The following is a 14,731-nucleotide window of genomic DNA, read 5'->3' on the forward strand; positions in this document are numbered from 1 at the left end:
AAAGGTTTTAGAAGATCAGGAAGTTGGTCACTATAAGAAGCTGCCCATATGAGTTGGGCCCTACCATTTTCATGGCTGTGAAAAACATGTCACAGACCCCAAAGTAAGCCTTGACCTGTGAAATCGGATCTGCCCAAAATCAGCTGGGATGGGAGGGACAGGACTTGTCCTTCCCCTGCATGGCTGCTTTGGGGAGAGATCAGACCCATCTCCATAGGCAGCGCAGAGGTGAAGGTGGTACAGCAGTGCCAGGGCTGGGCTCTGGACTGCTGATCCACCCCCCACCAGCTCCTGCCAGGGCTCAGGGTGCCCTAGTACCGGGGCTTCTACCCGTGCACAGCTCCTGCCAGGGCTCAGGGCACTTGAGCTCTTAGCTTTCACACCCTCTCCCCACATAGCTCCTGCCTGGGGGGCTGCTCCCCCCCACAGCTCCTGCCAGGAGTGGCTGCCCGGGATCCAGGCTTAGGGCTCTCTCCCCGCCCCCTGCAGCTCCTGCTTGGGCTCAGGGACTGCCACCCCCCACCCCCCCACAGCTCAGGTCCCACAGCTGCCTCCTGCCTGGCTTGGGGCTGCCCTCCCTCCCCCCACCCCTGGTTCCTGCTCGCTACACCTGTGGGGCCACTGCCCATACAAACATCCCCTACTCTGTGCTCCCCTTGTTCCTTCTCTCTCCCACTCCACTTCGACCCCCTGCATCAACTAAATTACAGCCCCCCCGAGTGCTGTGCAGCACTTCCACCCTGGAATCCCGGCAGACCAAGGTGCAGGACTCCTGGGTTGTAGTCCTGGCTTTGCCACTGATTAACTGTGTGACCGTGAGTCAGTCAAATCACTTTTCTGTGCCTCAGTTTCCCTGTATATGTTAAATGGCGGGAGAGTGACATTACTAGAGAAGCTGCTAATCTGTATTATCACCATTTTGCTCCCCAAGGAGGAACCTCTGCATCATTTGCATAATGGGCTATTTCCACTCCGCAGTGGAAGCCCGACACCCCCCCCCAGCACGTTTTTTTCCTGTTGTGTCCGTCTCTGGTTTCATCCTCTTTGTGGGTGAAACTAACAGAGTGAAAGCAGCTCGGCCAGTCACTATGGCAACAGATGTTTATCAAGCCCCTGAACGAGGCACAGGGCTGGGGAGAGGCCGTGTGGCATCTGGGCTGAGGCTTGGTGCAGCTGCTATGAAGCCAGCAGTGCCACAGCTGGAGGTGCAGGGAAAGGCTGCAAGGTTTTCAAAATACAGCAGCAATGTCTGGCTCCCTGTATCCTGAGCAGGGTGACCAGAGGTCCCGATTTTATAGGGACAGTCCTGATATTTGAGGCTTTTTCTTACATAGACTTCTATTACCCCCCACTCGCTGTCCTGATTTTTCACACTTGCTGTCTGGTCACCCTACTCCCGAGTCCGGCGAGGCAGCAGAGTGCGTCCTGGTGATGACACAAGGAAGCGTGGTTCCCCGTAGGGGCTGTTCATACTGAAGGTACCACAGCTGCTTGACACTAAGCAGTTGGGCATTGCAGTTGCTGGCAGGAGTGACGGAACATGAGCGCCAGCCGCTGTCTGTCCAGCATGGCCCTGGGCACTCAAACCGCTTTTGTTAAGAGCAGGGAAGTTGGCCAGTTCTCTGGTCTATCCCTGTGTCTCTCAGGCCATTCGTTCCTGCCAGAGCCCACGAAAAGGCGTCATGGTTGGGCATGCCCCATATTGCACCCTTCTGGCTCTTCCACCCCCACTGGGCCTGACTCTCCTTGGCTGATGCAAAGGGGTCCCAGGACTGGTGTTTGACATTCTTCCCTCTGCTGTGAGCACCCCCAGGGCCGTGAGCCCCTACCTTCAAGTGCAGCACTACTCCTCTTCCCAAGCAGCCCCAGGTGCATGGGGCCCACCGTGGCAGGGCAGACACGGGCCGCAGCCATTCTCCACTGCTGCAATGCCCCATAAGAGCCACCAAACCTGGAGTGCAATTTAGGGGAACCATAAGGGCTGCCCTAACCTGCACTGATTCCTGCAGCCCCTAACTGCAAGGGGCAAACTTCCTCCCTCTGGAGAGCTGTGCCTGGGATCTGGCCTGTAATGAATATAGTCAGAGCTCAGTTTCCCTACAAGCCAACGCTGCAAACTATCCTGGAATCACTTCAGCTGCTACCAAATGCAGTCACTTCTGGGGTGGAACACAGTAACTGTTTATCAGCAACACCCCTCACAATTTTAGGACAGAAAGCAAAGACCAACTGACAAGCTGCCTGGTGATCTACATCAGGGGGTTTCACCAGAGTAGCTTTGCTGATGCAGTTGTAATGGTCTGAATTTCCTTAATGATGACAGGACTGTAGAAGAATCCCACTGGAACCAATCTGGCTTGTGGCATGTTCTGGGAGGAACATCGGGCAAAAACATGATATCTGCTCTGAGGAAGAGGCAGAAGAAGAGATCTGAGGCTGTGGAAAAAGAGAACCAGTAGAGAGTGCAGGGCAGAGGCTGATGGAGAAGGACACACACCTGTCTGCATTTGCAAAGAGAAGAATCTTGGGGTGCACCACCCAGGTGATCTGTAGCCCCAGAACTTTGTTGTTATCTGCAGATTCATCAGCTCTTTGGAAGTTCTCCTGCCGCTGGGAATGGGAAAGGCAGGAGATTCCCCCCACTTCAGTGAACTCCCTTCTCTCCCATGAAAGGCAGGTCAGAGAGAAATCAGGCCTCTGGCCTCGTGCTTATCGCTCCTTCATCTGGCTTCTGACTGAGCCAATGCACCAAACGACAAAGCTGAGTCCAGGCATTAAGAATAAACCCCTCCAGTGCTGGCACAAAAATTACCTTCATTGTCGTCCTTGTCAGCCCAGCAGATGGCCTGAGCCCTGAGGGACCAAGAGTCCAACAAAATAATTTCCGGGAGAGAAGGACTCAGCCCGTGATGGGGGAGGTTTGGGGCGGTATCTGCCTGGCACCAAGAAGGAAGGATGCCAGGAACGTAGCTGCAGGGTAAATATGGTGACTATAGTAGTGTTGACCTCAGGTAGCCAGGAATCAGGCCTCAAAGTCAGGAGACTGTCCCAAGCATCATGAGATTTTTAAAAAGCATTTGCACAGGCTGGCCGGTAAAAGTCTGGCTCAGCCTTGCCTGTGACCTACCAGTGAGGCCCCAGCTGATGGGGCTATGGCTATGATAATTAGCCATCCCAGCTGCTGGGAATCGGGAGGGACCCTTAAATATGAGTTGGGAGTGCAGAATAGAAGGAAGGACTGCAGAGAAGGTAGGTTTCTCCTGCAGGGTCAGATGCCTGAGAGGGCCACCAAGACTACTTCAGGGGCTGCTGAGAGGGCTGGAAGAATTATTATTTGGAGGTTTAGCTTGTGCGTTCGGTTGCCCCTGTTATTCCCCGGAGGGGGACTGAACTTCATGCGACATGGCCACAGGGCTGAACCCAGGAAGGCCAGGTGAGAGGCAGAGGGCCTGTGGGAGGCACCAGAGCCAAGGGCCCCTGGTGGCATTGGCCCCCGACACAAGGGGGTGCTCTGGGTGACGAGTACCCTACCTGACAAATGCATTCAGGGGCCTTTTTGATTGTGTTTGGGCTTTTGAGCCTCTCAGGGTCCCATTTACACTCCTCTGCACAGCATCCATGGGCTGTCAGTGTTCAGCATTTACATTTAGCACCAAAGTGCTTCACGTTCATTCGCTGTCCCTCATCTGCGTGGGGCCCGATGCTTGTCCCCCCGAACAGCTGAGGCAGGGAGGTGGAGAGACTTGGCCAGAGCCACACAGCAAGTTGCCGTAGTGATGCCTGTTCAATAAATAGTAAAGTACCATAGCTAGGAATGTGCCTCAGTATCTCCGGGCAGATGGCTCTGTCGCTCGGGGGGGGTCTGAGAGGGCTTGCTCTGGGACTCTGCACAGGACTATTTTTAAATCCTGCTGCCATCCGGACCTGCAATACCCACCCCACCCACTCCTACATAGCTTCTTGCCTTTTTATCCAGCTCCCAGCTGTAAAAACTTTAGATCCCGCAAGAGAGACAGATTTTCTGATGCTACTGAAAAAATCAAAGCCAGTGGGTTATATAAATGGATTTCAGACATAATTTTATCACTAAAAGAATCAAACAAATCTTACTTAAACCATTTAGTGTTTTCCTGCAAATTACTGCAGTCTGGGTTGTTTTTTTGCCCACTCAATGCAATAAAGTACATTTTACCCAGTCCACTAGTATTGCGGCAGGCCCTGCGTGATCCCAGTCCTTCCGCAGGTCTCTGACTTGCTCCCCACTCTGCAGTGAAGCCGGGATTGGCTGTCTTCTCAAGATGTTCTTCCCCAGCTCTGTACACAGGGCTTTTCTTCCAGCACCACAGGGAACTCTCTGTAACTGTCAAAATGTGAAAATGCAGCAGCACTTTTACTTATTCCACACCCATGCAGAGACCATGGCAAACAGCTTTGGAGTTGAGGATATCTGGGCTCCAAGAGTGTGAGATAGAAAACCACCCTTCTGTTGATGTGATCTGCACCACACACATTGCCCCCCCACCAGTGCCCTTCCTCCCAGCCCCTCCCCCCGCCCTCGCACACACCCTGGCTGTGGAAGAGGAATAACAGCTAGCTGGAAAGAGGCTCAGCCCTAGCTCCTAAACAGCGAATGAGCCCAGCAAGGATCTCTGGATGACACAACACTGAGCAGGGCAGTAAGTATTCTTGGCAGAAAGTAACAACCTACAGCGCAACTCCACTGAGTGCAGCAACCACCGCTGGCATCGCCAGAGCTCTGCAATGGGAGGAGAGGCCTGGGGAGCTGTCCCAGTTAGAACCAACTAGTCTATGGCAAACGGGGGAGAGAGCAGGGCACACAAGGGACTGGCCAGCCAGCCATTCCACAGCCCTTCTTGGCATCATTGGAAGGAGCTACTCACATTAGTATATCCCGAGCCAGAGTCCCAGCACCACAACAATTGCCACCACCAGCTGTAGCTCCTTGGGGCGAGTGGAGAGAGCACCAGATTCTACGATTCCCAAGGAAATTCAGGTTAGTTTGAGTGGCTCCTGCGTGGGGGAGAAGCAGGCCCTCCTGAGCTGTGCTGAGCAGGGCTGTAGTGCCAGGCAGCTAGGGACACGGGGCGTGTGCAGCGATCAGCTTAGAACCAGAGAGGAGAGCACAGCCATAAGCAGGCCCCAGGGCTGGACCAGGCACTCTGCAGGGTGTAGCCTTCTGTTTTTAGTCACTTCTCATTTCCTGAAGATTTTGCTTTAGGAGCAGAATATTTTAGTTCACAAACACATGCCTGCCCATACTTTCCACATTCTAAAAACACGCATGTGACAATATCGTCCATGTATGCAGCACTGAAAGAGCTGGGGGTAGAAAGTGGAAATTTGGGATGAAAGGAGCCTGAAAATTTGGCGTGGGGGATAAATGTGCCTGGACAGCTCTGCTGAAAATTCAGTTTCTTTTGCTTAAGATACGAGCCATGAGATAGCTCCCTCTCCAGTGGCACGGTGTGTTTCACCAAGGTGTCTTTCTATGCTGTTGAAGCATCCACATGTGGCTAACTTAGATGGACAGTAACAAAAACTTTTGTGAGGTGGGAGCGTGAATGGGCAAGGGCTCCGCTAGGACCTTCCATCTTTCGCTTCACATCCTGGGAAGGGAGAGCATCAGAGTTCTGAAGTTACCCAAGTGAAGGGTTCCCTCTTGTCGACTTTGTGCAGTGCAAGGGACAGTGTGTCCAACTGGTGCATACCCTTTAAATCCACATGATGGATCCTTTTCCTTTAAAAAACATAGCCAATTCCATTAACTGTGTTATAAGATCTCCAGAGCTGTTTTGTCAGGAAATCCCAAAGACCGAGTTGCTTGTACCTCAGCTGTACTCCCTTGTGCACAGACATCAGGGCATATTGTACAGACCTGGCCCTTTTCTACAGAATTGAGCTCCAGAGTTTCACCTTTCAATTTTTTTGCTTAACCATAGGAGTTAACAACAGAAATTTTGAGACAACTAATGCACTAGCATCTCCCTAAGTCTGCAGCAAGCCAGGTACAATAGCACTGACGGGTCTGAACTGCCCAGCCCGCTCAGTGGCATCACTCTGTGCCTTGAGTATGGCAGAGTATTTAATTACAAGAGTCCATGTGCTATCTCAGATAACATGATTGAATATCATAGGGTTTTCTGCACCTGTAGTACAATATGGTACACACATTTCTATCCTGCTGGTTCACTTCCTGCACTAATTGCATTGTCAGAATGGTCCAGGCTAGCTTTAAAGAGTGACGTAGACATGTATATGAGAAATTCTCTTCTCTCTCAGGTATATATTTGAATTACCAATCAGCAGCTCATGTGCTACCCAGCTTGCTTGCAGCCCTCAGCACAGCTGTCCTTAGATGCAGTTCAGGGGCTGCAGTGGCTAACTATGAAACTAACTTAGCTGCAAAATTCGAGGGTCTGCATAAGCCTGGCAATGTTCATTACGGCTCTGTTACGCTTGTTCTGTAGGTATCATTGAGCTCTTCACAGGTCGGATTTTAATGAATGTTTCTAGTCGGGGAAAATTCCAGAGTGTTTCTGTACCAGTGCAGCTGTGCTGGGGAAATCGGCAGTGGAAATACAAGTTTCATAAAGTCTAAGGCCGGAAGGGATTACGAGCTCATCTAGTCTGACCTCCTGTATGTCACAGACCATTACACTGAACCTTGTTACCCCAGCATTGAGCTCAATAACTTGTATTTGGCTAAAGTGTCTTCCAGAAAGGCACCCAGTTTGGATCTGAAATTTCCAAGAGATGGAGAATCCACCACATCCCTAGAGTAGACTCGGCATGTGTGTGTGTTTAACCACTGTGTCGTGTCTAAGGGTACGTCTATACTACCCGCCAGATCGACAGGTAGTGTTCAATGTATCGGGGATCGATTTATCGCATCTCGTCTGGACGCGATAAATCGATCTGCTAATTGACGCCCATACTCAACCTCGGCAGGAGGAGTAAGCAGCATCAATGGAGGAGCTGCGGCAGTGGACTCGCCGCCGTGAGGACGGCCAGGTAAGTCGAACTAAGATACTTGGACTTCAGCTACAAGAATAGCGTAGCTGAAATTGTGTATCTTACTTTGACCCCCCCGCTAGTGTAGCCCAGGCCTTACCCTGCTCAGAGGACCTCTGCCCAAAAACCGGTGAATGTTTCTAGTGTAATCAAGGCGTGTTTGCCTGGCAGGCGCAGAGGAATGCATGCACAGCACTGCAAGATGCCAGGTTTCCAGCGTGCTGCCTGTGTACCCATCATTGACACAGATGGGGGGAGCATGCTCAGTTGCCAGAGGAAGGAATTCTGGTAAGTCCTTCCTGCTAATGAAAGGAATGGCCAGGAAAGATTTCTCAGAGAGACACTTCTTGCCTGGGGGAGGAGAGATGCGGGTGGGAATGAGAGAAGGAATAAGAAGCGGCAATGAAGGTGTTTTGCCACTAGGTGTCAATGTTCCAACAAGAATCCGTCAGTAGCTGGTTTCTCCAACCGGCCAGCCGGGAGGTGCCTTGGAAAGCAGCTGGATAATTTGCCTTTGGAATGGCTTAACCTTAAACAGTGCCTGCCCCTAAACCTGAGAGACAGAGATAGATGCAATACGTCCCCCACAGAGACAGGGGCATCCTCTGGTTACCTGGAAAGCCCCAACAGTGGCACTGGAACACTTTAATAGTGGGGTGCTGCCCTATCTGCCCTCTCGCCCCAAACAGGGGTGGGGAGCAGGGCTGTGTCTCCGGGAGTGGGGGACCTGGACAGGGGTGAGGGGGCTGAGTCTGGGGCCACAGCTGGGCGTGGGTTCGGGGCCGGCAACCAGGACCCATGTAAAACCTGGAGGTGCTGCAGCACCCCTGCACCTCTAGTTCCCATGCCTACGACCCCAAGTGCCCAGAGCACTGTGCTGAATGTGAGAGGAGTTGGTCACCTGCCCCAGGATCGGAGTGACCAGACAGCATGGGCTGCATGACGCTCAGGGACCCGTCATGTGGCTCAGGCGTGATCCCCAGCAGATTGCAGAGGAGGGCATAGATATTCACGCTCTCAAACGGCTCCACCTCCAGCCCCTTCCTGAAGGCTGGTCCCACGGCCCGGAAGATGGTTTTCATGTTCATATCTTCATTGTCAAAGCCATGCTCCCCCTTGTTAAACTGGACTTTGATTCTCTGCAGGGAAGAGAAGTCTCAGTGAGGACCCAAACCTACAAGGCCCTTAATTTTTACTTAATCTCCTGACATCCCGACCAGACTCTGGCGGAGGAAAAACAGAAATGCTGCTAGAGTGTATCCACCTTTGGTACTGGGTATCAGGCCGCCACCGTGTCCTGCCAGATCTAGGGTCCTTTTAGATTCATTAAGTGATAGCGAGGCCTGAGAGCTCCGGCTAGAACCTGTCTTAAGAAGGTCAGTCTGTGCAAGCTCCCATCATCAAGATCAGTACATCTGACTCGTGGCCTGGAACTCATCCTCTGCTAGTCCTGCCTGCCCCTTCCCCCCCCCGGCTCTGCCAGTGCACCTGAGTCCTGACCTGCAGCAACCCCCTGTTCCAAACTGTAGCATGTTGGATGCTTTTTTCTGCTGTGTGGGCGTTTAGGATTTCCCCAAGTGGGATTAGGTTTGAAGGAAGTCTTTGTTCAGTCTTGGCAGAAACAGCAACTTGATGTTTTGGACCTTGGTCCCTTTTCCTCAGGGAGGCCTAGACTGCAAATGAAGGTGTAATTGTAGCACAGGTAGGCGTACCTGGATTAGCGTTAATCTAGCTAGCAGTGAAGTAACACTAGCAGTGAAGGCATTGTGGCACCAACTTCAGTGGGGGCTACTGAACTCAAGACCCCCACAGGGTTGTACTATGGATAGTTGGATTCAAGCTAGTTCAGCTATGCCTATCCACCCTATAGTTACACCTTACTTTGTGGTATACGGGAACCCTGAGTCTAGGCTCCCAAATCAGAAGAGACGTCCCGAGGGATGCCTTTGGGGTTGGTCAGGGAGAGAAGATTCTGCTTTCTGACACGATGGGCAAGTTCATTGCACTAGAAGCTGGATTCTACATCTGTGTTCCCCTTTCTATTTTCAGGGAGGGGAGCAGACCTGGAGCCACAAACAGGAAACAGATGCAGTTGCACAATAAGGAAAGAGGATGAGAAAGGCAAGTCCAAGTTTAGACAATAGAATGTGTCTGCAGCTTACCCCATGGATCACATATCCTGGGTCACTGTACATTATCAGGGGAGTGAGCCTGGTGTTGTTTGCATAGTGGAATCTCTTGGGGAACTCTTCCTTCTTGTAGACATGGAGCTTTGGATGGGCGTTTTTCAGGGCCTGGTACACCTGGTCTAGTTTATTTTCTTTTGGCACCAGTAGCCCACTTGGCCCATAATCCAAGAGTTCAAACTGGATGTCTTGGAAGGAGAAGTTCTGCACTGTGCGGAGGTAAATTTCATTCTCCTTTATGACCGTGTCCATCCCGTGGTCAGATGTGATGATCAGATTGAGTGTAGACTCCAGGCCATTATCCTTGATGCGTCTCCTTAGGTAGCCAACAGCTCGATCCACCTGGCCAACCATGTTTTTCCTCTCTTGGGATTCAGGGCCATACTTGTGTCCCGTGGAGTCTGGCTCCCCAAAGTAGAGAGTGACTAAGTCTAAATTGTCTTCCAGGAACCAGTTCATGACAGTGTCAATGTTCTGCATCCACTCAGTTTCATTGCTGTAATTGTGGAAAAGGGACTCCACTTTCTTCACATTCACCTGCTCACCTTGGTAGGTTGCTTTCCCCCCAGGGAAGAAAATGGAGCCCGTCTTTAAGCCCTGTTAGCCAGAATGACATTTCAGGCCAGAAACTTCCCCCAGGTACTCAGTTCAGTCTATCCAACCACTTGTGTATCCCTTCCTTCCCCCCAGCCACCCACCTCCCCTTGTGCTGCTCCCTGTGTCTCTAGTAAGGTCTTCCTTATTTGCCAGTTAGAAGAGTGATTAGTCTGAAACACACCCATCCCAACATTCCTCTGCACTGAGTTTTTCCCCATGGATATTAGTAACACTATGCTGTAACTTGATCATTAGCGGCGTATTCGTGTATCCCTTGGGTTATCTGGCCCCTCTCCAGTAAAGCACTTCGGCAGGTGTATAACCACGAGCATCATGGTTGGACTTGAACAAGGTATAAATAGTCGTACCTTTGCCGGGGCTGAGTGGGGGGATGGGCTAAATGACCCCTTGTGATCACTTCTAGCCCGGAACGATTGTAGGAGTCTAAAAGGGCTCTTCTGAAGTAGAATACTTGAGCCCTCCCTTAGCTCTTGATCCAAAGTCCACTGAAGTCAGTGGGAATCTTTCCACGGACACAAGATCACATCCTAATGTTGCTGCTCAAAAGCAGCTGGACAAGGCTCTGAGGAAATCAGGCCTGGCCTTTAAACAATATATTGCAAGCTTAAGGTGTGGTTTCCAGTTTTCACAATCCAGCTGCAGCTTCTTGTACAAGATGTGGATAACCTGGAGAGCTCCATTAATGGGACTGAAATTTACCTCTTAAACTGATTGACGTTTCTGCTCTGTGTAACAGAATGATCACAGTTGTTGCAGCCACTTTGTTGGGGCGGGAAGTGTGTGGTCTAACTGGCCTGGCAATGGGAGTGCGAGGTGTTAACGTGGCTGCGACCGGTCCCAGATTGCCCTTTGCCTGCTGCACTAAACGGCAAGTCACACTCTTGGGGTTTTATGTTGTTTGGGTATTTTTAAAATCAAGCTAAATTGTGAGTTTCCCTGTTGTGCAATAACCAGATGGGGCCCTGAGGGTGAAATGCAGTGGAGCACCACAAGGTTTATGCAGCAATTCAGGACCACTTAAGTCCCACTTGAGCCCTCAAATGGGATTGAAGTGGCCTCCTAGGGGCTCAAGTGGGACTGAAATGGTGCATAGGCCTCGTGGCTTTAATCGGTGCATAGAATTTGTGCTGTCCCTCTGCCAATGGTGAATTTCATCCAAGCCATGTGAGCATGCTTCAGATAAGCTGCAAAGGCACACGGTGATGCTAGTAACATTTGGAAAAGCTTTGTTTAGGTGAGTTACTTGGATAATTCAGATGTCCCCCTTGTTGTCTTATTCAGTGGATGTCCCTCTACTTTCAACATTCTGGCTTTTTAACCCACATTTACCATAGGATATTTGCAATGTGTTTAAAAAATCCAACATCCATTGCTAAGTGGGGCTAAAAGTGTGGTGAGTAACATCGAGGATTCTGCCTTCCCTTCCCAGAATGTGGCTGCACCAGATCACGTGGAATCCCAAGAGAAAAAATTAGATTTCCTCTTGGATGTTGTTGCTGGTCATAGCACCAGGAACAACGATCTTCTGAAAATGGGGCAGCAGAGGGTTCACTGGAGTGAATGAAAATGTTACAGTCCAGGGGAATATTATGCACTTTCTGGCAAAGCAAGTGGCACAATACTGGAGTGATGATTTCATTCATCTGGACTGATGATGAAATTCAAACTTCTAGGGCCACGTTTCCAAAGGGCTGCTGAACTGTGCTTGCAAGATGGCAGATATACCTGTTTGTATGCCGCAGACCTGTGTGTGTGTGCGTGTGCACACATGCGCAAATTGAGTGGAACGGGACAGTTCGGCATCTTTCTCCCTGGTTGCACGTGCACAGATTTCAAAGCATGCAAGCAGGCATGTTGGCACAGTTCCTGGGTTCATTTCTGGAGGCCTTTTCAAAAGATGGCCACTAACATTCCAGAGCTGTGAAGTTCTCAAGGGTTTTAAGTAACGGTTTGGAGTCTCCCACTCCCTTGTGGGTCAGTAAGAGTGTGAGTGTGTGTGTGGATGGTCTGATGGATGGTGCACAGGACTGTGAGTCTGGAGTCCTGGGTTCTAGTCCTGGCTCTGTTCCTGATTCACCGTGTGCCCCTGTAGACTGGGGATAATGCTTCCCTCCCTGCAGGCAGCTGTCTGAGGAATGCCTCTGAGCCCATGCAGGGAAGGTGCAAGGGAAGGACCAAGTGCTGCTGGTTATTCTCATGAATGCCAGGAAGGACCATGAGCCTGAGAAGGAGGTTGCAGCCACCTACCTGTCTCTGTGCTGTGATCCAGATGGGCAGGCTGCCGTTGTCCCACCACATGGACACCCCCTGTGTGTTGTAATAGGGTAACTTCTGGCCGGTGCTGGTGTTGTACCACATGTTGTGAACCACGCCGTGATTCTCTGTGTACTTCCCTGCCAGGAGAGAGAAGGGTGGAGGCAGGTTCAGGGTAATGGCACCTGTATTCGCCTCCACCAGGGACACCCACTTAAAGGTTTCCATCTCCCAGCCTCCACCTCTCTTGGGTAGAGACCCGAATCTCTTTCCCTCCTGACCGGGGTTTTTAAGGATGTGCAATTACCCTGCAATATTCTCAGCAAGCCAGACTGCCTAGCAGCCAGTGCCTGCACTTGGCTGTCTCTCCAAAGGCTATGAAGTGTATTACCAGCAGCTGTGAGTTGCCCACAGCTCTAAGCAAGCATATTTATTCCCATGGCAAAAGCATTAGAGAGAACACATAAAACCCAATGAAAGAACCTAGCATGCTAAAAAGCTGACCAGAGGTCATCCCAAGTCCAACCCTGGCTCTGGTAGGTGTCAGTCCTTCAAAACCCACAGCTGGCTTTTCCCCCTGGTCATCCGTTTATCTCTGTTTCAGACTCAGAACCAGAACAGCCGCCTGGGTAGTTCATCCATTTCTTGGTACAGCTCAGTGCTTTGATCTCTGGGAACAGGTGATTAGCAGACACAGTCCTCTCCTCAGGGTACAGCTCCAAAAGGCAGGTTTTGCATAACCAGAGGTGGGGAATTTATATTGATCTACCCCAGGGATCCACTTATCCTGTATAGTCCCCAAAATCCTGTCTGATCTGGCCCATTTTCAACAGAGTCTTTGGAACTGCCATACCTCACGTCACATCTCTCCACTCTGAGAGTTACGTATAATCCCAGCCCACAACTATACATACATGTTGCTTTTAATGCAATGAACCACAAAGATACTGATATTTAGTTCAATAAGGTTTTTCAGGAATATTGCAGGAAATTGCCACATCTGGCACAGGTGGGAGGCTGCAGATGCACAATTGGTCAATGGCAGGCTGATACCCCACCCCCTTCTCTCTCTCTGCCCTCCCACCCCTCAGCCTAGTGATTCGCCAACACGAAAGCAAACCTCACGAGGAGCAGAGGGTAGGCAGAGATATGCAGAGGGAGCATCCCACGGGGAATTCCTCCCAGACCCCTCTGCCGTGCTCCAGACCCAGAAGGACAAGCACAGGGCACTGGGCCCACTGCCCTCCACACCCACCACGTAGCAAACAGCAGCAGCCCCAGGGTGGAGCCTTCGGAGCCTCCTGCCATCACCACTCTCAACCCCACAGCTTGTTTAGCATTTGCCGTTCTGCTGTTGGGTTTAGTCCCCTTCATCCTACCTCCTGCCTCTGCTCCTCTTGGCTGCCCAGCCTCCCCCTCCTCCTCCATCAGGTTCCCTCTCTCTTTAGCACTCTGCTCTCCTGCTGCGATAATCCATTCCTCTCCCTGACCTCCGCTCTGAGCACATCCAACAAAAAAACTACAACTAAGTTTTTGCAATAAAAATAAAGCAAACCTATGGGAGTAACAAGCCCCAGGCCCCCAGCATGCAGGTCTCTTTGCTTGCTCCTTCCCCTCCCTTCAGCTGGCTTGGCCTTGGACAGGAAGGCCTGGAGAGCACGGGTCAGGTCTCCTGGTATCTTCTGTGCAGTCTCCATCCCAGTGGGGGCCTTTGGGCGTTTCTGCAGTCAGATGCCACCCAATGCACTGAAATGGCCACCAAACTGACATGATCGGGACCTCAGTGCCACTGCAGTAGGAGCTGAGCAGCCACCTTGCCTTTAAGTGCAGCGAAATCCATCTTCAGTGTCCACCCAAAAGGCCAGCAAAGAAATGTCTGGTGAGTGTGGTTAGGCCCTTTGCTGAAGGCTGAACAAATGGGCACTAGCAGCCTTGGGGATGCTGTGAGGTGGGTGCGGAGGTCACAGCAGCGGTGTCCTTGGTGCAAGTTGGGCTGTGTCCTAAGTGCATGAGAAGGATAAAACAGAGGAACCCTTCTGTGTTGGGGGCTTTGATCATGTCCCTCACTGGCCCCTCCCCCCAGCCTGCTCCCTTCTCTGCCTAAGGGGATTTACAGGCGCTTACCAGTCAGCAGGGTGAAGTGGCATGGGCTGGTCAAGGTGATGAAGGCAGGAGTCATGTAACGTGCCTTGACCCCTTCTCTCGCCATGGCATCCAGATTGGGGGTCTCCACATCCTGGTCGTAGTTCCACCGAAAGCCATCAAAGGAGACCAGCAGCACTTTGCTGCGGTTGCCTCTGTCCTGCAGAGAGGCACAGGCTCCTAGCAAGAGGACAGCAAGCACCAGCCCCAAGGAAGTAAACATCTTCCTGCCCCTGCGCAGAGAGAATAAAACAAATCCCACAGAACCAATGCTAATAAAGAGAAGCAGGGAGCTAAGTTCATGGCCCTATCTTATCCTGCAATTACTGGGCTGCATTCCTGGTGTCAGATGTCACCGGTGTGGTGCTCTGCTCTGTTCAGTGTTGATAACAGCCAGCTGCAGGCGTGTTCCCTCTGTGTGCTGCCCCAGCTCTGCGCAGACAGTGGACACAGCTGAGGCCGAGAGAACCCCCAGTGACCACAGACTCTGATAAGGTACG

At 51.4% G+C, this 14,731-nt stretch overlaps 1 protein-coding gene across 1 annotated transcript; it reads right to left on the bottom strand.

Moving 5' to 3' along the window:
• Window positions 1–4,109: 4,109 nt before the first annotated feature.
• Window positions 4,110–14,454, bottom strand: ENPP7 (ectonucleotide pyrophosphatase/phosphodiesterase 7). The gene is made up of 6 exons (XM_032797258.2): window positions 14,214–14,454; window positions 12,084–12,229; window positions 9,195–9,815; window positions 7,934–8,171; window positions 4,902–4,991; window positions 4,110–4,360 (listed from the first exon to the last, which is right to left on the bottom strand). The coding sequence occupies exons 1-5, from the start codon at window positions 14,452–14,454 to the stop codon at window positions 4,903–4,905; spliced, it is 1,335 nt and encodes a 444-aa protein (XP_032653149.1). The 3' UTR covers window positions 4,110–4,360; window position 4,902.
• Between the last annotated feature and the right edge of the window lie 277 nt (window positions 14,455–14,731).

This window comes from Chelonoidis abingdonii, chromosome 13 (assembly GCF_003597395.2).
Source record: "Chelonoidis abingdonii isolate Lonesome George chromosome 13, CheloAbing_2.0, whole genome shotgun sequence".
In the NCBI taxonomy this organism is placed as follows: domain Eukaryota; kingdom Metazoa; phylum Chordata; order Testudines; family Testudinidae; genus Chelonoidis; species Chelonoidis abingdonii.